The sequence below is a fragment of the Acanthochromis polyacanthus genome, chromosome 3 (assembly GCF_021347895.1).
Source record: "Acanthochromis polyacanthus isolate Apoly-LR-REF ecotype Palm Island chromosome 3, KAUST_Apoly_ChrSc, whole genome shotgun sequence".
In the NCBI taxonomy this organism is placed as follows: Eukaryota; Metazoa; Chordata; class Actinopteri; family Pomacentridae; genus Acanthochromis; species Acanthochromis polyacanthus.
Window position 1 is genome coordinate 15593350 of NC_067115.1, and position 26998 is coordinate 15620347.

General features: G+C 38.2%; 1 protein-coding gene across 1 annotated transcript; it reads left to right on the forward strand.

The window, feature by feature from the left end:
- Positions 1–854: 854 nt before the first annotated feature.
- Positions 855–25474, forward strand: LOC110967494 (complement C3-like). The gene is given in 49 exon segments (XM_051945590.1): positions 855–1020; positions 2202–2397; positions 2506–2668; positions 3638–3732; positions 4040–4128; positions 6964–7046; positions 7147–7234; positions 7333–7435; positions 7567–7687; positions 7824–7909; positions 7911–7952; positions 8115–8249; positions 8627–8726; positions 8825–8919; positions 9030–9054; positions 9057–9220; positions 9337–9351; positions 9353–9493; positions 10456–10585; positions 11232–11300; positions 11477–11674; positions 11773–11893; positions 11989–12076; positions 12181–12321; positions 12916–13035; positions 13037–13106; positions 13109–13128; positions 14093–14156; positions 14250–14288; positions 14291–14338; positions 14478–14684; positions 15407–15482; positions 15611–15770; positions 16655–16750; positions 18802–18952; positions 19492–19577; positions 20043–20120; positions 20232–20387; positions 20472–20534; positions 20650–20731; positions 21838–21886; positions 21972–22062; positions 22144–22233; positions 22321–22423; positions 22593–22682; positions 23802–23894; positions 23998–24081; positions 24939–25083; positions 25196–25474. Coding segments are annotated over 49 exon segments (4968 nt in total). The 5' UTR covers positions 855–943; the 3' UTR covers positions 25338–25474.
- Positions 25475–26998: the final 1524 nt, after the last annotated feature.

Below are 26998 nucleotides of genomic sequence, written 5' to 3' on the forward strand. Positions count from 1 at the left end.
AAAAAATGCTTAAAGTGAAGAGAGCAAAACTATGGCAGATGGGTCCGAAAGGATGAAATACATACAGTGTATAGCACTATCTATCTGTATGTACTACAAACATACATATTTAAGTTGAAGTAAGTAAAGCACATAACAAAAATAGTGACTGTAGCTCTTGGAAGTAAATGCACTTCCTTTTAATGGGCTTTAGATTGGCTGTTTTTGATTGCTTTTTGCTTGTTCGTACATGGCATTAATAGATAAACTGCAACAACACAGTGCAAAAATGTTCAAATATAACATGTGTTCCCACAGATTCTAATTGTATTTCATTAAAGCTGAAGACTTAAATAAAAGACAATGAAAACTCAGACGAGAAAAACCCCATTTATTTGACTGCCACTGTAGAAAATTCCCACATGGTGAAACTTCAAAAGCCCTGCCAGATACGTTAACCGGAAGTTACTCAACACAACTTTCGCCACAGTAGTAGTCATTGTGTTTGTGCATGTTCAGTATGCTTAATTGGGCACAAATATATTGCGTCAAAATGGCCACAATTTTAAGTGTTTTCCCAAACAAGAGAAGACAGAAGGAACACAAATTTAGAAAAGTTCATAAATGCAGAATAAGTGCTCTGTTTCTGTGATGGTGCTTGTGAGCTTTTTATTTGACTGTATGTTTAGAAGTTAGTCAAACACATTATTGATTTTCTGATGTTTACTTTTTTCTTCAGGGAAGAGATAGCGTTTATCAAGGCTGAACAGTTTCTCAACTGCTGCCGGGAAATTATCCGTAAGCGTGTTTGTGTTTACATGCGTGTACAGAGGTGCTTTGGCAGGAGGACGGGTGAGACAGCAGTGATGGGAAGTGGAGGCACAGGAGGCTAGTGGATAAAAGGAGGCTGCAGCAGGACTCCAGTCTACAGTCTACTGACAGCAGACCAGGATCAGGGAGGAGGATGACCAGGAATCTGCTGCTGCTGCTGGCCTCTCTGGCCTTGGCCGCTCTGACCTCTCCGGCTGATGGAGCTCCATTGTAAGTAGACCTGTCGTACTTTTACACATTCCCGCTGAGCTTGAATTAAACCATAGCAAGCAGGGAGCAGAAACGTGTTTTGGTCAGTGCTGCACCTCTTGGGTGTCGTCAGTGATGTGATGTTGTGCATTTGTAGACTTTTCAGTGAAGAAGGAGATTGTAGACAAAAAAAGTATGAAATTAGTCAAAACATGTTTTATATTTTAGAGTCTTCAAAATAGCCACCCTTTGCTTTGATTACTGCTTTGCACACTCTTGGCGTTCTCTCAATGAGCTTCATGAGGTAGTCACCTGAAATGGTTTTCACTTCACGAGTGTGGCTTGTCAAGGTTCCTTTGTGGAATTTCTTATTTTCAAGAAATAATGGAGACAGAGGCAGAGAGGAAGTCAAATGTACAATATTAATGACGGCAGACTATTTTTCTAGATCTCTGAACATTACTGATGGGGATCTGTCAGCAGTGTATGAATATTTTTTGTCTAATTTTACTATAAGCTTCATTTTACCTCTATCTTACATAATCAGGAGCTGCCAGACAGTTAGCCTAGATTTTCTTTTTAGTTTGCATAGCGGTGCATTACACCAGACAAAGACACAGAGTTCAGAGTCATGATAAAAAGGTATTGATCCATTGCTGGCTCTCAATCAAGATAATCAATAGATCACTCATTGTGAGTAAAGTCCAAGGAGCAGCTCGCTACACTCAACTAAAAAAATAAGTATGTTTAAGTATGTTTGAAAAATGTTAATGAACTTAAACTCTAATAAATACACATGTGGGGTCAGAGCCTCTGAAAGGTTTCCAAGGGTCACAAGATGATTAAAGGAATAAGAAAGGATGGATGTCTTTTATTTTTGCTCTTTTCTCATGAGAGACCAAATATTTCCCTTTCTACGTGTCCATAAAAATAATTTGAATACCCATTTTGCATAATTTTATGGGTCAGGAAACATTTTTCTGAGAGATCCACTCATAAAACCTTTATGCAGACAAACAAAAATATACATCATGTGTATGAACACTTTGTTATTAACCATGTGTGTGTGTGTGTGTGTGTGTGTGTGTTCATAGGTGCTAAAATGCATATATTGAAAAAAATAGTCAGTCGCAGCATAGGGTTGTTTTTGCACAGTGGCCAAATTACCTTTGCTGTCTTTCCCTGTCATCACTGCTCTGTAGGAAAGTGATGTCAGCCCCTAACTTGTTGCGAGTGGGAACAGCTGAAAACATTTTTGTGGAATGTCAAGACTGCACTGGAGCAGCCATCAACGTCGATATCAACGTGATGAACCATCCAACCAAATCCAATAGGCTGGCATCCACTCGTGTCACCCTCAACAGTGCAAATAACTTCCAGCAGATCGGACAAATAATGGTAAATAAAATATTTATTTATTTCAGCTTTGCTCATCTCATATAGACATCTAGAAATGCTCATCATATGCTCCGCTCCTCTGCTTGTGTCTCTTCATACTGGTTTCAGATCCCCACTGGAGACTTCAGTAAGGATCCCAAATTAAAGCAGTACGTTTACCTGCAAGCTCAGTTCCCCGATCGACTGCTGGAAAAAGTCGTCTTGGTGTCCTTCCAGTCTGGATACATCTTCATCCAGACCGACAAGACCCTCTACACACCTAACAGCAAAGGTGAATCCAGTGCTACCTCACCCCTCGTTCAAATGTCTGTAGGGTAACTTTAGGTTTACAAAAATGCATCTAGACAGACAGACAGACTACAACAATTTATGCAAATAAATGTGCCAAAATTCTAAGAGGCAACAGCTTCAGTTAATGAAAAACACATATATTCAAGAAGTAATTTTGTTCAACAGTAAAATGTAATTAAAGAACAGTAGTTTTAAATAGAAAAACAGCTCAAACCAGTGGTTCTGTAAAAATGTAGGTAATATAAAGACAATAGCTGCCATAGGAATAAAAGACATATAATCTGAAATGAGGTTTTACTTGCGCTTTACTTTGCAATGATTTCTCCAAAGCTGGAAGACTTGCAAGAAACACAGAAAAATCAACAAGAAGTTCAAATCAACTGGGCACAGTCCAGTTTATCACACATTTGGCATAATGCAAGACCACTGGTATCTTCACTAAGATCTCCCCTGGATGTGAATTCCTTAACCCTTTGATGCACAACAAGGGTCAAAAGTGACCCAAATCCAGTTGAAAATGGGTATCTCCTGACCCACACTGCTCATCAAAGGGTTAAAAGGTTTCTCAGCTTATAAAACAGGATTTTTTTTTGAAGTCTGGACCATCAAGACAAAAATCGCTAGCCTTGTTTACATAACTATGAAACATTCAAAGTTACTTTCTCACAGTTTAATTTTTTCTTCTCTGTTGCTGAGCAATACTTTTCATGGCTAGTAAACTAAAACTTATGGGTAAAATTGCTGGAGTCTACATTTAATTTCAAGATTAACAACGCCTTTAAAGACAGAGGAAAACAATCATACAGGTCAGTTTGATTAAGAGGTAATGTAAATTACAGTGAATGAACTTTTGGCACAGTAAAGTCAAATACTTCTTTGTCACAGTTTTCGAAATAAATACTTCTTTGGTTAGCCATGAGCAGCAAAGTGAATTTTCTCCATTTATCAGTTCATTACAGGATGTTTGCAGTGACGCCCCAGATGGAGCCTGTGGAGAAAGACGAGGATAACAAGGCTGATGCTATTATCGCCATTGACATTGTGGTATTGTTTTTATTTTTGATATGCTCAATATTGGAAGTAATATGAAATAATCAGCTTGAACTGGGAGGACAAAGGCTCTTGAGAAGAAGATGTCACAAATGCTAATTATGAAGTAATTTAATTGCATATTAGCAAAATAATGAAGACACATCCACAGCATGTCTGTGGTTCACATCCACTATATAAATAAATGTGTACCTACCAGGCTGCGGATGAAAGACTTTTTACAAAATGCTGGGTTTGAAAAACTGAATTATGAACTGCGGAGACTCACTGTGAATGGCTGTTGAATGTTATTTACTTTTAGACCCCTGATGGCATCGTTTTACCAACTGATCCAGTTTCTCTGAAATCAGGCATCCACTCTGGAGTTTTCCAACTCCCCGAAATTGTTAGGTGAGTATTTTCTTAATTATTCTAACCTTCTATATTTATGTATTTATTTAGTCAGGGACCTATGTTATAGCATAGAAGAAGTGAATTCATTTGAAACAATATCCCAAATAATTTAAATATAATAATATTACTAAATCTTAAATAATACAAGCACGTTTTAGAAATAATTAATCTTGAACAACTAGTGATGGTCTGGACTTAAAAGACTGACAACTATCTGTAAAATTTTCACCTTCCTGTTTTTAACATGTTTGGATTAAGTAAAAAGCTGGTGGCTGAGCTTTTGAACCCTTTCACGTTTAACTAGATGATGGTTAGTAATGCAGAAAATTCAGGAGAAAGTTTTGATCTCATAAACATTTTTTTGATGTGTAAACAAGTAAGACAAGATCAGTTAGCTATAGCCTTTGTGTAAATTAACAACTGATAGGTTTCATTTAACAACATTCGTCATGTCACTTGATGGCAGGTAGTCATGTTCTAATACAATCACAAAGTAAACTGTTGCCTTACAACATATATTATCCTTCATGTGTGTCCCAAAATGATAAGGTTTAATTTAAAGATCCCATATGATGCCTTTTGTGCATAAAAAAATGTCTTAAAACCTGCAAGATTCAAAGTCCATGTCTCTGTTACAGAGAAAAAAACTGCCTGTTATTTGCCTAAAACGGCTCATTTAAAGTCCAGGCTTCTCTTCTGTTATGTATTCATGTCATCATGTAACATACGGATTTGACATGACCTCAAACAACAAAAATGGGCAGCTTCTTTGCAGTCTGCCATTATTTCCACATTGGAGCCACTACTGCCAGGTTTGCAGCAAAGGTCAGCTGACCAATCAGAGCAGAAGGGGCTTTCCAGGAGGGGTACTTTAAGAAAGGAGCTAAAATGCTGTATTTTAATGGCTGGGTGAGAAGAGCTGCTGCTGCCATGTATGATAGAAGAAAAAATATGCTTTTTAAACTATGAAATTGTGTAAACTTATTCTAGGGGACACCAAAAATGAAACTAGACAGCTGTACGGTAAATCTGCAAAATAGGGGCTCTTCAAATTGTACAGTGATATTGCTTATACCTATACACACGTGGACAAAATTGTTGGTACCCCTCAGTTAAAGAAGGAAAAACCCACAATTCTCACTGAAATCACTTGAAACTCACAAAAGTAACAATAAATAAAAATTTATTGAAAATTAAATAATCAAAATCAGCCATTACTTTTGAATTGTTGATTAACATAATTATTTAAAAAAACAAACTAATGAAATAGGCCTGGACAAAAATGATGGTACCCATAACTTAATATTTTGTTGCACAACCTTTTGAGGCAATCACTGCAATTAAACGATTTCTGTATTTGTCAATGAGCGTTCTGCAGCTGTCAACAGGTATTTTGGCCCACTCCTCATGAGCAAACAGCTCCAGTTGTCTCAGGTTTGATGGGTGTCTTCTCCAAATGGCATGTTTCAGCTCCTTCCACATATGTTCAATGGGATTCAGATCTGGGCTCATAGAAGGCCACTTTAGAATAGTCCAACGCTTTTCTCTCAGCCATTCTTGGGTGTTTTTGGCTGTGTGTTTTGGATCGTTGTCCTGTTGGAAGACCCATGACCTGCGACTGAGACCAAGCTTTCTGACACTAGGCAGCACATTTCTCTCCAGAATGCCTTGATAGTCTTCAGATTTCATCGTACCTTGCACACTTTCAAGACACCCTGTGCCAGATGCAGCAAAGCAGCCCCAAAACATTACTGAGCCTCCTCCATGTTTCACCGTAGGGACAGTGTTCTTTTCTTCGTATGCTTGGTTTTTGAGTCTATGAACATAGAGTTGATGTGCCTTACCAAAAAGCTCCAGTTTGGTCTCATCTGTCCAAAGGACATTCTCCCAGAAGCTTTGTGGCTTGTCAACATGCATTTTTGCAAATTCCAGTCTGGCTTTTTATGAGTTTTTTTCAGCAGTGGTGTCCTCCTTGGTCGTCTCCCATGAAGTCCACTTTGGCTCAAACAACGACGAATGGTGCCATCTGACACTGATGTACCTTGGCCTTGGAGTTCACCTTTAATTTCTTTGGAGGTTGCTCTGGGCTCTTTGGATACAATTCCAACGATCCGTCTCTTCAATTTGTCATCAATTTTCCTCTTGCGGCCACGTCCAGGGAGGTTGGCTACTGTCCCGTGGGTCTTGAACTTCTGAATAATATGAGCCACTGTTGTCACAGGAACTTCAAGCTGTTTAGAGATGGTCTTATAGCCTTTACCTTTAAGATGTTTGTCTATAATTTTTTTTCAGATGTCCTGGGACAATTCTCTCCTTCGCTTTCTGTTGTCCATGTTCAGTGTGGTACACACCTTTTCACCAAACAGCAGGGTGACTACTTGTCTCCCTTTAAATAGGCAGACTGACTGATTATGAGTTTGGAAACACCTGTGATGTCAATTAAATGACACACCTGAGTTAATCATGTCACTCTGGTCAAATAGTTTTCAATCTTTTATAGAGGTACCATCATTTTTGTCCAGGCCTGTTTCATTAGTTTGTTTTTTAAATAATTATGTTAATCAACAATTCAAAAGTAATGGCTGTTTTTGATTATTTAATTTTCAATAAATTTTTATTTATTGTTACTTTTGTGAGTTTCAAGTGATTTCAGTGAGAATTGTGGGTTTTTCCTTCTTTAACTGAGGGGTACCAACAATTTTGTCCACGTGTGTAGCTAGTCTGTTTGTCGAATCTGAAGCCTGACTCCCCTGTTGTTTTCACTCTTTAAATTATGCAAATATTGAACTTTTTTTTTTGCCTGATTATTTAAATATGTGTTCGTCTGTGTAGTACTGGAGTGTGGAAGGTGGTGGCGAAGTTCCACAGCAACCCACAACAGAGTTTTTCTGCAGATTTTGAGGTCAAAGAATATGGTAAGTTACCCATTATCTTCACTGTGTATCTAAACCAGTGCGATGTTTACTTTCTTTTTACTTAATGGGACACTTGTGAATTAATCTTTTAATCCCACAGTGCTTCCTAGCTTTGAGGTCAAACTGGAACCTAAGAGCTCCTTCTTCTACGTGGACAGCCAACAACTCACCGTTGACATCAAAGCTGAGTATGTAAAGGTTTTTCGTCTGTGTGGCATTTGTTGTTGTTACATTTTGACCTATTTTAATTGTGAGGCTTAAATGCATCTTTCTCTTGTGTTTGTAGGTATCTGTTTGGTGAGCCAGTGCATGGGATGGCCTATGTGGTGTTTGGGGTTATGTCTGAGGGAGAGAAGAAGGGATTTCCAGACTCTCTTCAGAGAGTGCCAGTAAGGAAATGTTCACACTAAACCAAGAATGATCAGATAAGACTGTGATGATGTAAGAACTAAAGTGCCTCCAGGTTCTCGCTAACTGTACCACTAGTTTACTCTGCATCTCTTTATCACGTCGCCGTTAGGTCACAGGTGGTGAAGGATCGGTCACACTGAAGAGGGAGCACATCACAAGCACGTTCAAAAACATCCTGGAACTTGTGGGGAAGTCCATATTTATATCTGTCAGTGTGCTGACTGAGAGCGGTAAGAGGGAGACACTGTGTTTTTGAGCACGTGTAAATCATACGATTTCAGCAATGACTGATTACTGTGAGCACATGTTAAATCCTGTTCTGCTAATTTACTTAATATGTGTTCGTGTTTCCGCATCCTGTCGCAGGTAGTGAAATGGTGGAAGCAGAGATGAGAGGAATCCAGATTGTCACATCACCCTACACCATCCACTTCAAAAGAACGCCCAAATATTTTCAAACCTGGACTGTCCTTCGATGTTGCGGGTAAAGCACTAATTTACATTTATAGGGCAACTATAGTTCTATTGTACTAAAAAATAAAAAAGAAATAAACCTAATAGCATTAGTCGGCCTTAAGATGCTGTAGTTAGAAAGACAGTTAGAGGCTGTCTGATTTCTTTTTTTTTTTCCCCTCTACTCTGGCAGGTTGAAGTGACAATCCTGATGGCTCTCCGGCATCAGGTGTTCCAGTTCTGGTCAAACCTGGTGATGTGCGCGGCAACACTGCAGCCAACGGCATGGCAAAGCTTACAGTAAACTCAGCAGCTTCAGATGCAAGACTGACAATCACTGTAAGTCTTCTTTTTTTCAGTTTTAATTTACATGAATCCACAGTTTCGATGCATATATTTAGCTTCATTTATCTGAATGTTTGATTTTAATTCTTACACATTTACTGTACATTTACTAATGCCTCATTCTATTGCATTTCTGGTTTTTATTTCGCTATAAGCCGTAATCATCAAAATAAAACAACAAACGTCTTCAAATATTTCACTTTACATGTAGTGACTTATGGAAAACAGTCAACTCTGGCACAATGTTGACATTTATTGAGATTTTTTTGTGTGTGCAGTATGTTCAAGTAAATTATTTTCATGTGTTTAGTTAATTGTTACTTCGTTCAAACTGTTTGTGTATGCTTATGTTTGTGTGCTTTCAATTACAGGCAAAAACCAACGATCCTGTGGTTTCAGCTAACAGACAAGCAGAAGCCACCATGACAGCTGATCCATACAACACCAAAAGCAATAATTACATCCACATTGGTAAGGAATATATGCTAGGTGATGTGCGGTGGGAACAGTGGTAAAGTAATGCAGATGTTCTCATTTTTAGTGCTCACTGCAACATTTCATCATTGCAGGGGTGGACACCGCTGAGCTGCAATTAGAAGACAACATGAAAATCAGTCTCCACCTCAACAGGCAGGCAAATCATCAGACTGACATCACCTACCTGGTGAGAGATGTTTTGTTCTTTTGCCTGTGTGCACATATGTGGCTGTTTGTTGTATTCCATAGCATATGCCACTATTCTTGTGTGATAACGCTGTAAATCTGTGTCCCCAGATCCTGAGCAGAGGTCGGCTGGTGGAGCTCATCGTTACAGGACAAGAGGCCAAGCGCTGATTTCCCTCATTCTTCCCATCACCAAAGAAATGCTCCCGTCGTTCCGCATTGTCGCCTACTACCATCCAAGTGACAATGAAGTGGTGTCGGACTCTGTTTGGGTGGATGTGAAAGACTCCTGCATGGGCTCGGTGAGAGACACAACATCCATGTAGCAGAGCTTTTGAAAAGTCATTCATATCTTCTTTTTTTATTTACCAAAATGCATATCTGCATGTCCCACTATCGCCCTCCTCTTCACGTTTAGCTGAAGCTGGAGCCAGGCCAGAGCTGCTGCGTCCTATGAGCCTCGCAAGATATTCGGTCTCAAAGTCACAGGAGACCCAGGGGCCACAGTGGGACTGGTGGCAGTGGACAAGGCGTCTACGTGCTAAAACAACAAGCACCGTCTCACCCAGAAAAAGGCAATTTGTTTCATCTTTATCTTCTATGAAATGGATTAATTGCACATATGTTCAAATTCGGATGGTTCTGAAGCACAGATTTGGGTCATTTCATCTGAGTTTACCTATTTTAAAGTATGGTATGAACCATCTCATTTGTCTGATTTTTTTTTTTTCTGTGCGCATGTCTGTTATTAAATAAAATGTGTAATATCAGGGGTCAAGGTAACATTAGTTTTTAAGTTAAAAAAAATCTTAGTTGCATTGATTTCTTCACGCCAATCTGTGGAGCATTGTTTGAAATGCCACAACATGATAAATAATGTACGTTTGAGTCCTGAAATATATAGGCTTATTAATGTGTACATATGATCTTTTAATTGTGCAAACTGCTTTGATAGAACAATACAAACTTGTTATACAATGGTGCAAATGTGGTTAAAATGTCTCCAATATTGAACTTTTATTTTCACTCTAAGAGGCTGATTGTTTTTTTCATTCATTGCACCAATAAGAGCTTAAAAAATAAGAGTACGGTGCCAGTCAGAGGCATAGCTGATGAGAAATGATTAAAGTTATGTTTCTTACATTTATGGCCAAATATTTCAACATATATTGAGCAGGTACAATAGGTGAACCACTTCAAAAAGAGGTCCCAACTGGAAGAGTTATATAATATTGTCACTTGGGCTAAGAGAAAAATAATGACTCGATAGCTAACTGGATCATAGGTCACTCATTTTACCAGTGACCTTACCAACTAAATCAGTATTCACTACACAAAAAGATCTGTCAAGTTGAAAGTCATCAGGTGTGAGGCATTTGGTGAATCAAGGCAGAATGACAGTATTTGAGTTTGTTTTCATGTGAATGCAGCAGAAAAACTCCATAAAACATCTTTCTTGTGCTATGTCAGAATTGTCACTGAGTTTGCCGTTGTGTCTTTAAGTCTAAGCCTTGCCTGTTCGGGTTTTACTCTCCAGGTGTGGGACGTAGTGGAGAAGTATGACACCGGCTGCACACCAGGTGGAGGGAAGGACAGTATGAGTGTTTTCTTTGATGCTGGGCTGCTGTTTGAGTCCAACACTGCTTCTGGGACACCCTACAGACAAGGTGACAATATTTCACTCTATAGAATAGTATAAGGTTGGATTAAAAATCCCGCCATGCAAAGGCAAAAATGATCTTCTATGTGAGATTAGCAATAAATGAGATAATATAATAATGATTTAACTTTGAAGCATTTCCATGTTGGCTTCAACAGCCAGTTAACCTGATCAGTCCTTTTTTAGGCTATTTAAAACTTTATCAGAAAGGTTGTGTGTCCGAAAGCCAACAACTTTAGTTGCAATTCCGTCAAGATGAGTGGTTGAAGATACAACCAGAAGCGCCTTGTTGAGGTGAAAATGGCTAAGGGGGTGCTGAACCTAATATTAGCATTGCAGTATGTATATTTTTGTGTAAAAAATTTCTTGAAAGAACCAAAATGCATGAGTGTTTAAAAAGTCACTAGTGTTGGAACGATTCTGTCATAGAAGACTGGGAGTTACAGGAATCATGGGAACTCAAGAGAGCTATGTGTTGGTCTTTACAAGTGTATGCAAACTTTTGATCACAACTGTATATTGTGTTTGAACAGTCCAATAAGTAAAGAGTAAAATGCAATCATGTATTACTTTTTTCCTATTTAGTTCTGCAATCAAGTCGAGATGTCACTGGTTTGGTTCTGCTAAAGATCTCTTCTGTTTTGCTTTTCCAGAGTTGAAATGTCCGGCCCCTGCCAGGCGGAGACGAGCTGCTACTATAATGGATGTCACAACCAGCTTATGTAAGAATCACATCTCTTTTCTTTTTCAGACTTAGTGTTTTTTTCCAGGACGTATTTAATAGAAGAATTTTTTTCTCTTTATACTTCTGACTGGATTAAAAGATTAATTTCCATGTCTAAAAAGCACTATTTTAGATGTTTCTTATTGTCTTATCCACAACCTGCTTTCTTTCCAGTGAGTCAATATAAAGACGATCTGGAGCGGGACTGTTGTTTGGATGGCCTGAGCGACACCTCTGTTTCATACAACTGTGAGAGGCGCAGTGAGTACATCTTGGAAGGCGCGTCTTGTGTCAACGCCTTCCTGAACTGCTGCAAGACAATGGAAAATGAGCGAGCTGACAGGAAGGAGGACAGTCTTCAACTGGCTCGCAGTAAGAGACGGGGGAAAAAAGGGGTCTGAAGTAGTTATACATGGTGATACCGGCTGCTGTGAACAAATCAGAATGTTAACATTTTAATAAATCTTTAGGTGAGGAGGAGGACGAAAGTTACATGGACAGCAATGACATTGTTTCTCGCACAAACTTCCCTGAAAGTTGGCTGTGGTCAGATATCGTGCTGCCTGCTTGTCATCAAAGCCAACTGGTGGAGTCAGCTCAAACCTGTGCACCCACAAAGAAAACAATACACTCATAATTTCACTTGTCAACCCATTAGCATCTACCACTTCCCCTACTTCTTTCAGTGAGCCCACATCAGTTGTGAAAAATGTTCCTCTGCAAGACTCCATTACGACCTGGCAGTTCACTGGGATCAGTCTGTCAAGAACACATGGGTGAGGATTCAGCAACTAAAATCTATCTTTAGCTTTAGTTGAGCCTCTCACGTTTCACTTTTTCTTATTTTTATCGTGTTTTTTCCTGTCTGTCTTCTTTAAGGAATATGTGTTGGCGATCCGTTAGAAGTAATTGTTCGAAAGGAATTCTTCATTGATCTCCGCCTGCCTTATTCTGCTGTCAGTGGAGAGCAGCTGGAAATTAAGGCAATCCTCCACAACTACAGCCCTGATGAGATCACTGTAAGTAAAAAAACATCACTGAGAGGGAAAAGAGAACAAATATGGATTTGCATTGCACCTTTGCATTTTCAAGACAAACTTCATGCATCATTCTTGGATAATCAAGTGAAACTTGATGACTGTTATCCTGTTTTCATGATTAATGGACATTCTTTATCTAAGACTTGAATCGGATCCGTATTATTGACAAAGAGTATCTGAAATTGTCCAAAATGAAAGCACATATTGGTTGTAGGGAGAGGCTGGAGCCTATCCCAGTTGACTTAGGGTGAAGGCCTTGAACAGGTCACCGGTCTATCACAGGACTACATATACAGATAAACAGTCACACTTGCATTCACACCTATAGACAATTTAGAAATCACCAATTAACCTCAGCAAATTTTTGTACTGTGAGAGGAAGCCAGAGTACCTGGAGAAAACCCACGCATGCACAGGGAGAACATGTAAACTCTGAGGCTAAATATCCCAAAAAGGCAAACCCAAACCATGCATCTTCTAGCTGCAAGGCGAAAGTGCTGACTTCCACTCCACCATGCAGCCCCACTTCATTTATTTTCTTTACATATCTTCGGTCTTTGCTCCGTTTCCAAGGTGCGTGTGGATCTGACCGAGGAGGAGAATGTGTGCAGTGCAGCCTCCAAACGTGGGAGATATCGTCAGGAAGTCTCTGTCGGACCTCGAACTACACGATCTGTACCCTTCGTCATTATTTCCCATGAAGGATGGAGAGCGCAGCATCGAGGTCAAGGCAGCGGTGAGGGATTCACACCTCAATGATGGAATCAGAAGATACTGCGGGTTGTGGTAAGAGAGACGGACTATTTGATACTTTTTAATGCCCCAGATTGGTGTTGGTGATCAACTGTATGTCCTCTGGAACACAACTGAGGAGGATGATGTCATTTGTTAGTCAATTTTATAGTTAATGTTTGTTGAGGTTTCGGCACAAAAATGACTTTGTGAGACTTGAGTTATAAATCTGGGTCAAAATGAGAATTTGGCTCAGGTAAGAAAGATGTTGCGGTTTTGATAAAAGACCGCAATTTTAAGCTTTCGGGAGTTTCGTTGCCTTGGTTTAATTACTGTGATTTATGTGTGATTTGCATGAATAAAACTCAGAAGCCGCTGAGGTCATGCTTTTTACAAAACAACATCAGTCAGTTGGAGATAAGAAACAAACAGTGATCTCCTGTGTTAAAGTCAGTATTAGACTTATTTAAATGCACCAATGAGCCAAAGCATTGTTCCCACACACAAATGAATGTTGATTAGCTCATACCAACATGTGAAGGCACAGGACATATGACTTGTAAAATGAACAATTGCTTCTCTAAGTTCATTTTTTAATGCTGGAGAAACTGGCAGATGCAAAGACCTGAGCAACATACAGATTGCTATGTGGGTCAGAGCAAATCTTGCAGGTTTGAGTCTGGTTAGCTGCATTGAGGTTATCACTACTTATAGGACAGAACAACTTCATGTCACATACCTAAAGACACCTTCATAGGTCTTACGGAGTCGGCAGGTTGTAACTGTTTTGGCCGCATGAACAGGATCAACAGTATATCAGGGAGTGGTGGTCATACTGTTTTGGCTCATATATTGTTTCATCTTTGTCAGAAGTACCTGTAAATAAGAAAGACAGACAGTCCAAGATGGATTAATCATTATGACAACCAAGCCTTTTTTTACATTTTATTATGAACTATTAAGTATGAATTGCTTCATATTTTTTGTGATTTCTGATGTTTGTCTTGTTATTTTCCAGCCTGCAGGCGTACTGGTTAAATCTCCTCAGATTGTCGTTCTAGATCCCACTAATAAAGGCAACAGTGAGTCTAACTAGCTACATAAATGTTTAGTAATATTATGTTTTTACCACTTGCTGACTGATTCCCCAACTTGACCTTTGTCTTTTGCTTCAGATGGTCAACAAGTAGAAATTCTGAATAGTGGAATTCCCAAAACGAATTGGTTCCAAACACACCTACTAGCACACAAATCTCTGTGACAGGTGAGATATTTTGTTATAGGTATTTGTGACAGTTATGCGATACATTCGCTTCCACACTGGTGTAAATTGTTTGTTGGGGACCTTTGTAAGTTCTTCCCGTTGATTTCTAACATTTTCGTGTGTGTGTGTGTGTATGCAGGCAGAGAACAAGTTAGTGCACTGGTGGAGAACGCCATCAGTGGGAACTCGATGGGCACTTTGATCTACCAACCCTCCGGCTGCGGAGAGCAGAACATGATCCACATGACTCTGCCTGTCATTGCAACGTTGTATTTGGACAAAACCAACCAGTGGGAAACTGTAGGCTTTCTGAAGCGTAATGAAGCTCTCCAACACATAAGAACTGGTAGGTATAAGACATCAGCACACACTAGAATTAGCTACTATAAAAACTACAACCAAATTCTAACAGTATTGCTCTGTTTATTCAAAATACAATTAAATAATGGCCAAAAACAAGAATGACATGGACATTTTAAATTTTTTGTGTGAAATTATTTTTCTTGATTACTAAAGTGTATTTACTAGACATAAATTTGTCAGGTATTGCTGCCTTTGGATATAGTTTAGATTCAGTAAAAATGTAACTGGCCTCAGTCTTTATCCTTTATTCTTTTGGTGTGCAGTTCTCAGTTCTGGATCATAATGACTGAAGACACATTATTTATTGCAAACGTTTGCAATTATGGGTTTCGATATTCTATTTCTATACATTTGTTTTTAAAAAAAAATGTTGTCATTTACAGGCAAGTACAAGTTATTATTGATTACAATGGCAGTACTATTTAAATATCATATATTATTGGAAGTCTTGTCTCAGTATTAACCTCATATTCTACTGCTGAGCCCTGTGTTAATTTTAGAGTACCTTACATTTGTAACACTATAAAATGCTAGTGACCACAGCTGACAGTATTTTATAGTAGTTTTACAGTAAACATGGTGCAGTGCATGTATCAGACACCATATGTTTTCTGAATATTTTGGAAGATGTTAATTGTCTGAAAACATGGCATCCGAACATTGAAAAAGTCACTAAAAACCTTTTTGTTTTCTTATCTTGTCCAGGCTACAAGAATGAGTTGGCGTACCGTAAGAAGGATGGCTCTTTTGCAGTGTGGGCTTCTCGTGCAAGTAGCACCTGGTGAGCAGGCCAGACATTACAGATTTCATACAAACAGCCCAGCTTAACTTCTGGCTGTGCATGTAGGGTTTTTTTAAGGTGCAAATTAGTGAAGCTAAGCTGCTGTCTTGTGTCCTTTATTCTGTTAGGCTGACAGCCTATGTTGTCAAGGTGTTTTCCATGGCCAACGGTCTGGTGGCAGTGCAAAATGAAGTCATCTGCGACGCTGTCAAGTTTCTGATTCTCAATGCACAGCAGCCTGATGGCATGTTCAAAGAAGTGGGGAGAGTGAGCCATGGAGAGATGATCGTGAGTTACCTGATTTCACTTCTTCTTCATGACTTAATTATGGAAACCTTGATTTGCCTTTAGACATTAATCGTTTTTACTTGGTCAGTAACATATTCAGACATATGCATGATTATTACAGTTTAGAGCTGCATGTCTTTTTTTACCAATTAATTAGTCGAAAAAATGCTATATACATACTTGCAAGTATTGTGTTAAAATTTGGTGTTGGTAAAAGTCATTTTACAATTGGACAGAATATAGTTAGTCCCTTTGGAATTGACAACACAAGGTTGTGTGTGAAACAAGATGGTTTATAATGTGCATGCTACTATTAAAACAAGTTTTTGATGTTCAAATGGTACATTATAGAACTGATTTGCCTCAATGGATGCCTTGATTCTTACTTGAAGTAAGTTAATTGAAACCACCTCAAACCACTGAAAGTCCATCCATCCATCCTCCATACACCACTTTATCCTCACTAGGGTCGTGGGGGTGCTGGAGTCTATCTCAGCTGACTCGGGTGAAGGCAGGGGACACCCTGGACAGGTCGCCAGTCTGTCACAGGGCTACATATACAGACAAACATTCACTCTCACATTCACACCTACGGGTAATTTAGAGTTATCAATTAACCTCAGCATATTTTTGGACTGTGGGAGGAAGCCGGAGTGCCTGGAGAAAACCCATGTATGCACAGGGAGAACATGCAAACTCCATGCAGAAAGATCCAAGGCCCACCCCGGGATTTGAACCGGGGATCTTCTTGCTGCAAGGCGAAAGTGCTAACCACTAGCAGTGCAGCCCCCCACTGAAAGTCATCTTATACAAAAAAACCAACAATGTTTATTCAGAAGTAATGATTGTGAGGCTGACGTGTTTGTGTATTTGTGCCTGTGTAGGGTGATGTGGCCGGTGCAGATTCAGACGCCTCCATGACGGCTTTCTGTCTCATCGCCATGCAGGAGTCACGCACAATATGCGACAACACAGTTAATGTGAGTGAATCACCTCCGTACAGTGTTCTCTCTTCTTCTCTCGCTTTTTATTTATTCCTTCTTGTGTTCAAATGTAATTGTACAGCATTGTAGAGCTGCTTTGTCTTTACAGGATGTGGCATATGCTCTGCAACAACAATTTTTGACCACAGCATGGGGAGTTCACATTGCATAGAGAAAGGTTTTCTACATTTGGAAAAGTTGAATCGTCTGAAAATGTGAAATGCTGTATTTAAAAAATATCTACCACTATTTCTGACATAGTTTTAAAAATTTAATTTAATTTAGCCTTTATTTAACCAGGGTGGTCCTGTCCCGTTGAGATACAATGATCTCTTTTTAAAGGGAAGTCTGGCCAAGACAGCAGCCTCAGAAACATTAAAATTATAACAATTACAAACAAACAACACCAACTCACTCAACAAAATAACTAAAATACATGTTGGATAAAAGCAACAACATTAAGAACTTATGTGAAAACTATGCGGGTATTATTGTAGCAAAACTATTTGTCAATGCGAATCGAGAGTTGTCTGTCTGTATTTCAATCCATGTGTCCGAAGTGAGATTTGTCAATGTGTAAAAGAATTTGTCTGTGTGAACTGAGATTTGTCAATGCGAACCGGAATCTTCAAAAGTCGTCTGAAAATTTAAAATTTGTACATGTAATAAGATTTGTCCATGCGTACAAAGACATTCATAGCTGAAAAATGTACGTATCCCACTACACATCAGCAGAAAATACAGACAAATCACCAGTTACGAGTCGTTCGGTTTCACAATTGGCTGTTTTATTTTCACGTGACTTTTGCTACACTTCTGCTGTAAGTGAGATTTGTATCTGAAAAACGTTGGGGTTTAGGTCCCTGACCTCAGGCTCACAGGCTCGTCCATGCTGGCAAGATGTAGGTTGAATACAACAGATCTTTTTGCTTGCAAATCAACATCTCTTGAACCGCATGGAAGCAGGGACCACAACATAGCAGAGGAAGTAGGCAGAAGGATATATCTATCCAATACCATATTTCCGACACGGCGCTCCATTTCTGCTGCACGTTATTTAGACTCAAAGTTTGTTGCAGAACATATGTTGCACCCTGTATAACATGTATGGTAAGAAAAGGTGTAAACTCAGATTTTCTCTATTATATTTAGCTGGATTTGATCAAATTTTAAGCCAATATATTTTTTGCCTTTTCCTTTACTGTAAAGAAACTGCCTTTAGAATGAGAACTTGCAACAATATTTGATATAATATCTGCTACTGAAGTGTGAAGGTTCCCACAATAAACAGCAGGACTAATCTGCTAAAGTGACTTTAACACAGTCTGTAAAAATATGAAACAGTAGATGGCTTCTTAAGTAACACCTGCATACTAGTGTAAATGGTTGGGCATTTTTAGCTAGAAGGTGCCTTTCAATGAAGAATTAAATTCTTGCCAACAGATGAAACTGCCAGAATTCAAGTGGTTTTACTTTAATTTGATGAAAGAGAAGTTTTTGTCCTGTTACAAACGTCTCTGTAAATATTATAAGCAAACTGAGAATAGGGCTGCTACTTACAATTATTCCCATTGTCAATTAATTTCTCAATTATTTTCTTGATTCGTTTGTGGTCTATAAAATGTCAGAAAATTGTGAAAAAATATTCATTGGCGTTTCTTTAAATGCAAAATGATGCCCTAAAATGTCCTACTTTGTCCACATCCCAAAGATTTCAATTTGCTGTCAGAGAGAAAAGAAACCAGGAAGTATTCAAATTTCTAAACCTGGAATTAGAGAATTTACACAAGAAATTACTCTAATCAGTTAATCGATTATCCTAATGGCTGGTGACAATTGCTGTTTTGACCACAACATGACTACTCTGCTCTCCAGTCTTCACTCTAATTAATGAGGCCTGTGAGACACAGAAGAGGAACACTGCAGTATTCCAGAGCAGAAATGGATTTTACAGCTTTTCATGTTCATCCTCAAACCCCCGATGACCATCGGTCCTTCCACCACTAGACATCATTTTTTCTTTCTTTTTTTCTTTTCTTTGTGTCCAGAGTTTGCCAAACAGCGTAGACAAAGCAGTGGGCTACCTGGAGAAGCGACTGCCCCACCTCACCAACCCTTACGCTGTTGCCATGGCGTCTTACGCTCTGGCCAATGAGAAGAAACTGAACCGAGATATCCTGAAGAAGCATATTGCCAAAGGTCTCTACACACAGAAATATACCCAGCACATAATATTAAACATTCACCAGTAGCTACAGTATAAATGTTTACTGCTGGTTCTACTGATACATCGATAAAGCCACTTTTATAGGATGAGTTTAGGTCACCGCGAATACACAATTATAATATCCAGTGAGGCAACAACAAAAAAGAAACTGAAGTGCAAAAATGCTTAAGATATATTTCAGGTAGTTTTGTATTGTTTTTCACCTAGTTTTTTTTTATTTGTTTGTTTGTTTTTAACAACTTACAGTTTACATATTTTCATAGTTTTATTACAGATGAGACCTACAACAAATCATTTTTAAAAAAGATCCAAACTGCAAATAATATTACAAATGATTACTAGTTTGTTTATATAAATATATATGCATGTTGGTATTTGCTGACTGCCTGCATCATTAATATAGATTTTTAATTGCTTTTGCAAAACTAAATATAAGACAAATTGCAGCAGAACTATGAAATTAAACTTATTTGAAATATTGCAATGCAATATAAGGGTGTTTGTTTTCCAGAGCTAAACCACTGGCGTTCACCTAGGGGACATGTTTACACAATGGAGGCCACAGCTTACGGTCTTCTGGCTCTGGTCAAGGCCAAGGTGAGTATGCTCCACTGAGATGTGCGTGTTGTACAACCAGAACCATCAGAACCATGCAACCATTCATTAAAAGTATGGAAATAAAAGTCAGCAACATGCCATTTTCCTGAACATTTGTGTCATTATGGAAGAGAAATCCAAATTTAACAATTCAAAACTATTTAAAATATAGTTGTATTAGCGCCATATCATCATTGTGTGTGAATACAAGAGCATGGGAATGATAACAAGAGCCTGCACAGGAAAAACATGAACCAAACATCAGGTGTAAATACCAGCAGACATGATGTTTTTTGATGTTGTGGGACTGTGCCATAATGAGACACAACTGATTTATAAACTCTAAGGCAAGCTTTGGGAACTGACAGGGTTATCAACATAACCATCACCAGGAATTTATGCAAAGTTCTTATTTATTTAATGCTTCAACACACGTTTCAATGCTCTTCTTGGCGTCCGTTAAAGGCATTTGAAGATGCCAGACCTGTTGTGAGATGGTTCAACCTGCAGAAGAAGGTGGGAGGAGGCTACGGATCAACGCAGGTAACCACAAACTTTCTATCCATCCAGATATTATTTTTGCATCACATTTGCACTTTTTAAAATTCATCTGAGCTCGTGCTAACCTTCATCTTCATTTTTTTTTCTCTCCAGGCCACTATAATGGTGTATCAGGCTGTAGCAGAGTACTGGACCGCTGCTAAAGAACCAGAGTATGATCTCAACGTGGACGTCTTGCTGCCTGGCAGGTCACAGCCTGACAAGTTCAACTTCAACGCTAACAATCACTACGCTACAAGGACATCTAAAGTGAGGACATACAGCCTTATTCACAACACACCGTGTGTTTGTATGTTCTGCTAATCCATGTGTATGTCTGCACGTGTGTGACAGATTAACGACATAAACCAGGATGTGAAGGTGACCGCCTCAGGAACAGGAGAAGCAACGGTGACAGTAAGTCTTCTGTTTTGTATTCATTTGAATCCCACATGAGGTCAAAGGCATTTTTTTCAGCATAGTGTGACAATATCATTAAAGTAACTAAAAGACACTTTTATTTCTCTGACAGATGGTGTCACTGTATTACGCTCGGGCGGCAGAAAAGGAGAGTGACTGTCAGAAGTTTAACATGTCAGTAGAGCTCATTCCAGGTAATTTGGTGGCTTCTGTCTTTCTCTACTTATTTGTCGTCATTTCAGCAGTTTGTCTGCCTTTATGTTATTTTATTTGCTTTCTCTGCAACCGTAAACCACTCACATAGTTGATCCACACTATAAAATTTACTTTTTTTGCCGGTTTACAGTTATCTTACAGCTAAAGGTTTTCATTGTTTTCTTAAATTACAGATAAAATCTAGGAAAAAAACACTGAAGTTTTAACTTACATGTTAATTGTATAAAACAAATAAACAGACTGCAAATAATAATAATAATTTTATAAATTATTATTAGTATTTTTTTACAATGTTCGACCATAAAATGACACAAAATGTACTATATTTGAATAATCTAAAAATAAGATAAAATATATTTTACAAACATAATCCATTATTTCAAATAATAAGGATATATTATGGGCTGAATTAAGGACTGAAAAATGCTAATTTCTTTTAAATTGTAATTTGTTTTTACAGCTTTTCTCTGCTTTTTACATAACAGATAATATATAATAAAGTCTCAAACAAAAAGTTTTAACTTGCATGTTGACTGTTTAAAAAAAACATAGAAAAGAAGAAAGAAATGGGCCAAGACTGTAAATAATATCTTCATCAAAAGGTTTTTGATGTAGATATGTACAGATAGACATTTGTTCTTTTAAAATGACACTATTTCACCATATTTAAATCATCCAAAAAAAAAATCATTCTTTGACAGATATTTGCAATATTTTATAGAAAAACATTTGTGTAGTCAATTTAATTATTGAAAAATAGTAAATAATTATTTGAACTTTTATTTTCTTGATAAAACTACTGATATCTAGTAAAATCTCAGAAAAATGAATGTATACATTTCACTTTAAAAAATTGCTAAAACTGTATAATAAAAATAATACATTTTGAAAAATATATATTTTTTAAAAGCCCACATTAAAAATTAAAAATCTATATTTTTATGAAAGGGAATTTTTACATTTAGCACAAAACTTATACTATATTTACTCATTCAGATTCTCTAAAACTATAATTTCCTCGTGTGTTTTTCTCTTATGGGTAAAAACAACACTCTCATGCGCATCTAATGCTTCGTTCCTCCAGTGAAAATGGATGAAGATGAGAAGATATACAAGCTGAGAATAGAGGTTTTGTAAGTAGAACGAAATAGCATTTGGAGCTATCTGAAATCTGAAAGGACTCGGTGCATTAAATGACCTCATCTGTTCTGTGCTCAGGTATATGGACAAAGAGCGAGATGCAACCATGTCCATCTTGGACATCGGCTTGCTGACTGGCTTCACTGTTAACACAGAAGACCTGAAGTCGGTAAGAACTTTTACAGACATTTGGTTTAGAGGAACAAAATGTGCTTCAGAGAGTTGTCTGATGATGTGTGTTTGTGTGTAGTTGTCTAAAGGACGAGCCCGCACCATTGCAAAGTATGAGATGGACAAAGCTCTGTCAGAAAGAGGCTCACTCATCATCTACCTGGACAAGGTGAGACACCAGCCTTCATCTGAATCCTGTTTTTAATATGATTGGTGCTTATTTATTTGTGTATATCTGACATTCATTTCCCCGCAGGTTTCTCACACAAGGCCAGAGGAGGTCGCATTTAGGATCCACCAGACGCTGAAAGTGGGCGTCTTACAACCAGCAGCCGTGTCTGTCTATGAATACTATAACCGTAAGTGTCGGGAAGAGCCTCGGTGAGCTCTGAGATTTATTCTTTGCTGCCGGTAGATTTGACAGAGTAGACAAGTGGGCATTACTACATTGTACTTTTAAGTATATAAAATAAAATTTACTTTAATTAGTATTAAATAGAATACAAAAAAGTGTTGTTCTTGTTGCAGAAACAACTTGTGTGAAATTCTACCATCCGGAGAGGAGAGCTGGACAGCTGATGCGACTCTGCAGAGGTGACGAATGCACATGTGCTGAAGGTAAGTATGACTATTATTGGATGCAAACTGATAATCATTTGTCTTAATAACTTAGTAGATTTAGTTTTGCTGTATTTATAGTGTTGGACCTCACCAAGATTGCTTTTTATTGATGGTAACTGTGGTGATTTTCTGTTGGCTAAAAGCAAACTAACACAACACTAAAAGTAAAAAAAAAAAAAAGATCTGTGTACGTCTGTGTGTCCCGCTGGGGAATCAGAAACTGCAAATGATTAGAACTACTGAGCTTATTAGAAAAATCTCAACTTCCTTGACCTTGAAGTGAGGAAAAGTAATGACTGGATGAAGTAAAAAATAATAATTTTTAATGAGCTAAAGACACCAGGGAATTTTTGGATGATTATTTATTTAGTAAATAAGTTCAGTCTGTTCACTATGTTTAATGTTTTCTTTTTGCATTTGTGTGAGGCTAAAGCAGAGACATTGTGTGTCTTCGTACATAATAATATAACTTTATTTGTATAGTACGTTTAAAAACAGAGTGTAGAAAGTGCCTTACGGACAGGGTAAAAAAAAGAAGAGGAAAGATACTCTATATTGAAACAACAGGCTGGTGATTCCAAAAAAATTTTCAAAATAAATTAGTACGACAACACCAATAGAATAATGAAATGCTACATTGAAGTAGAGAACAAGTGGAGGGAAAAAAGAAAATAGAGGGTAAAACCATAAACACAAGGCTGATAATGAGAGTAGAGATAGTAAACAAATCAAATAAATAAGTAAATAATAGAAAGGTTAAAGACTATATAATGAACGATGAAATAAATAAAGGAAATAAAATTAGAATAAAAATAATAAGAAAGCGATCAAGCCGATAAAAATGGTTCAAGAAGTGATTTAAAAGATTTTGATACAGCATCCTTATCTCCTCAGGCAGGTCGTTCATAATTGCAAACGCTCTGTCACTCTTAGCAAAAAAAAAGTCTATATAAATATTAATATATAACGATGGGTAAACTGTGGTGGGAATACATGTAGTAAAGAGTTTCTGAAATAGATATTTGGTCGTACCTGTTAAGAGTGAATCACTCGCCAACATACACGCTGGATTGAAGCCGTGACATTGCTGCATTGGTGTGTGCCGTGTGTTTCCAGAGAACTGCAGCATGCAGAAGAAGGGTAAAATCAGCAACGATGAGCGCACAGCGAAGATTTGTGAGAGCACAGAGCTCAGCAAAATCGAGTTTGGTAAGAGACCAGAAGCGAGTTGCATTTTTGTTCTTTAAGTGTTTAAGAGATTGTGGGCGTCAGTAAGACAGAGGGCTGAAATCTGGACCTTGTCTGTCCACAGCATACAAAGTCAGAGTGGAAGACATAGCAGACGATTTGTCCACAGACAGCTACTCAGTGCGGGTTCAGGAAGTCATCAAAGAAGGTGGGTGTTTGTCTCCTTTAAAACTTCTCACTATTCATTTGTAGTTACAGTGGCAAAGCTTATGGTTTTTTGGGTACCCTGCATGGCCTCATTGGGATTTCTAGAATCAAGTCTTGACCATTTTCACGGTTTTCTGCAGGTTTGATTAAACCTCTAAAATTTTGTTCTATTTGTTCGTGTTTTTTCTCCTCAAATCTTCCATTCCTGTCTTAAAATGGTTTAGATGTAATGCTACGCTGTTGCCTCCTTTAGAAAGTGTATTAAGTCCCTTTGTCACTTACTGCAGCTCATGCACACCAGCTCCCCTACAAATCTGTTCAAACACTGTTGAACTACTATATGCTGCTGATTCCTCAAGATCAGAGGTCTGAATCCATGTTTTTGTCACTGACTCTGTATTTTGCTCATGACATGTTCTGTAGCATATACAAATGCATTGTGAACATGTTAACAACATAGAAAAGTAGATGTTTTTAACTTGTTGGATAATACAGGAACTTCACTTACTCACATCTTAATGGGTTGACATGACTCAAGCGTAAAACCTACAGAGGCTCCAGGAATTTACTGGTTCATCTGAGAAATAATCTGGTGCATAACCTGAAATAAAATGCCAAATAGTCATTTATACAAATTTTGTACAGCTTAAATAAAATAAGATGTTGATTTATGGAAGATGGAGGGTGGATTCGAATGAGATGAGACTATTATCAATGACGACTCTAACACTCAGCAAAAATAAGGATATTTTCCAACAATGTAATGCTGAAATCAACTGGAAAACATGAGAATACAGCAGCTCTGTGTTAAACCCTAAACCACACATTTATTCATCTCCCTTTTCTTGAAAATTGCAGGAAGTTTGGATGTCGCTCCTGTAGATAAACTTCGCATATTCCTCAGTTATCAGCATTGCAGAGAAGCTTTAGGTCTGCAAAAGGGCAAAACCTACCTTGTCATGGGTTCATCCAAAGATATTCACAGAGACGACCAAAGGCAAACGTAAGTTTGATCCACCGAATCAGATTCATCTGTCTGATACTCTTGTATATGTCTCACTGTTATGTTCCAGTGTGTTACAGTGTGAATATTCCTGTCGCTTTGCTCTCCACAGGTTCCAGTACGTGCTCGGTGAGAGAACCTGGGTCGAGTACTGGCCGACAACAGCAGAGTGTCAGCTTGATGAATATCGACCTACCTGTCTGGGACTTCAGGAGATGGTTGATCAGTACTTAACCTTTGCATGTCAGCAGTAGTGAAGGTCAAGGGCCAAAAATGTTCTTTTGTTTTTTTTTTTAAATTTTGCATTATATTTACTATGTTAAACGATAACATCAGGAACAGAAAAAAAAAGAAAATTTACAATGTTCAGAATAAAATGTTATTGTCTCAATTGTCTGTGTGTTGTGTATTTTTTTTTTAATGATTAGACAAGTGAAGTGGTGTATCTGCCTGTTTTTTGTACGATAAGCTTTCATTTGGGTTTACAGCATTAGAAGCTTAATAATAAAAACATCATTCAGAATGCAACAGCTGCAGTAACAGAAATAGAAAGTAACAGAAATACTGGCAGAAAGAAAATGCAACTCGTGTAATTAGGGTCTGAGCACCGACTGTGCCGAGGATAGGCGGCGCAAGGACACCGACTGTCCAAGGCACCATGGTGCCTAGGACCCTATTGAAACCTTAGGGTTTATTTAAAGGTCGTGGTTTTATTGGCTTAATTGGTTTAAATGGCAACAAGTTCATGTAATATATGCTGCCTGTTCAAAAAAAATAGTCCCCACCTGGATTAGACTAAGCAAATAGGTAAGAGCCTTCCACTGGATAATTACTGCAGTGATGAATATGTTTCAGCTGCAACAATTTTTTTGACTCTAGCTGATGTAGCGAGCAGCTTCTCATTTCTTAAACAAACATATCAGAAGACATATCCTGTGGTCATGGCAATCTTGGAATGTTAATCTGTCTCAGAAGGGTCAAATTATTCACCTGCGTCAAGCAAAAAAACAGATTTCGGAAATTTCTAAAATCAGGTTCAGAACCGTCCAGCACATTATTAAGACCTGAAGGATAGTGGTGAACTTTTATCTTCGAGGATGAAATGCGGTTGGAACAAACTCTTGGATGATTGTGATCGGAGATCACTTAAACGTTTGGTGAAACCGTATAAGACATCAACAGTAGAACTCACAGCTATGTTTAATAATGAAAGTAAAAGCATTTCCACATGCACAATATGAAGAGAACTTAAAGGATTGGGACTGAACAGCTGCATAGCGAAAACCACTGATCAGTGAGGCTAAATGTAACAAAAGGCTTCAGTTGGCTTCGGAGCATTAAGGTTGGATTCTGAAGCAATGGAAGAAGGTCATGTGATCTGGTGAATCCAGATTTACCCTGTTCCAAAGTGATGGGGGGCCTAACCCTTAAAAGTTGTTGGCTCACCTCTCCAGGGCTGTGGGACAGGTGAGTTACAATTTTGTAATGTTCTCATAGTTCGCTGTTGTTATTTTGCTGTCTTCCGTGCTTGTACATTACCACAACGGCAGCACAGTTTTCTGCAGTCTTTTATTTCAGCTCCGCACAACAACTCTGACCGCGCTCTCACTCTTTGTGTCTCATATGTAAAGGTCGTACCAGAGACAACAACATCTGGGACACTGAGCATGGCAATAAGGAAACACAAAACCATAAATTATCAAATTATTCAAGTAATCTATGAAATGAGATTCGAAACACCAAAATAATAAACAAGAAGTGTAAATGCAAACAAACACAATCATACTTAAACCCAATGCTACAGGGGCATCACAGTAAGAGGAGAGGCAGATGAAGTGATGCACCCATCAATATAAGATCTTGGCAGAAAACTAACTCAAGTCTGGACAGAAACTCATTCACTGCTCTGAATGAT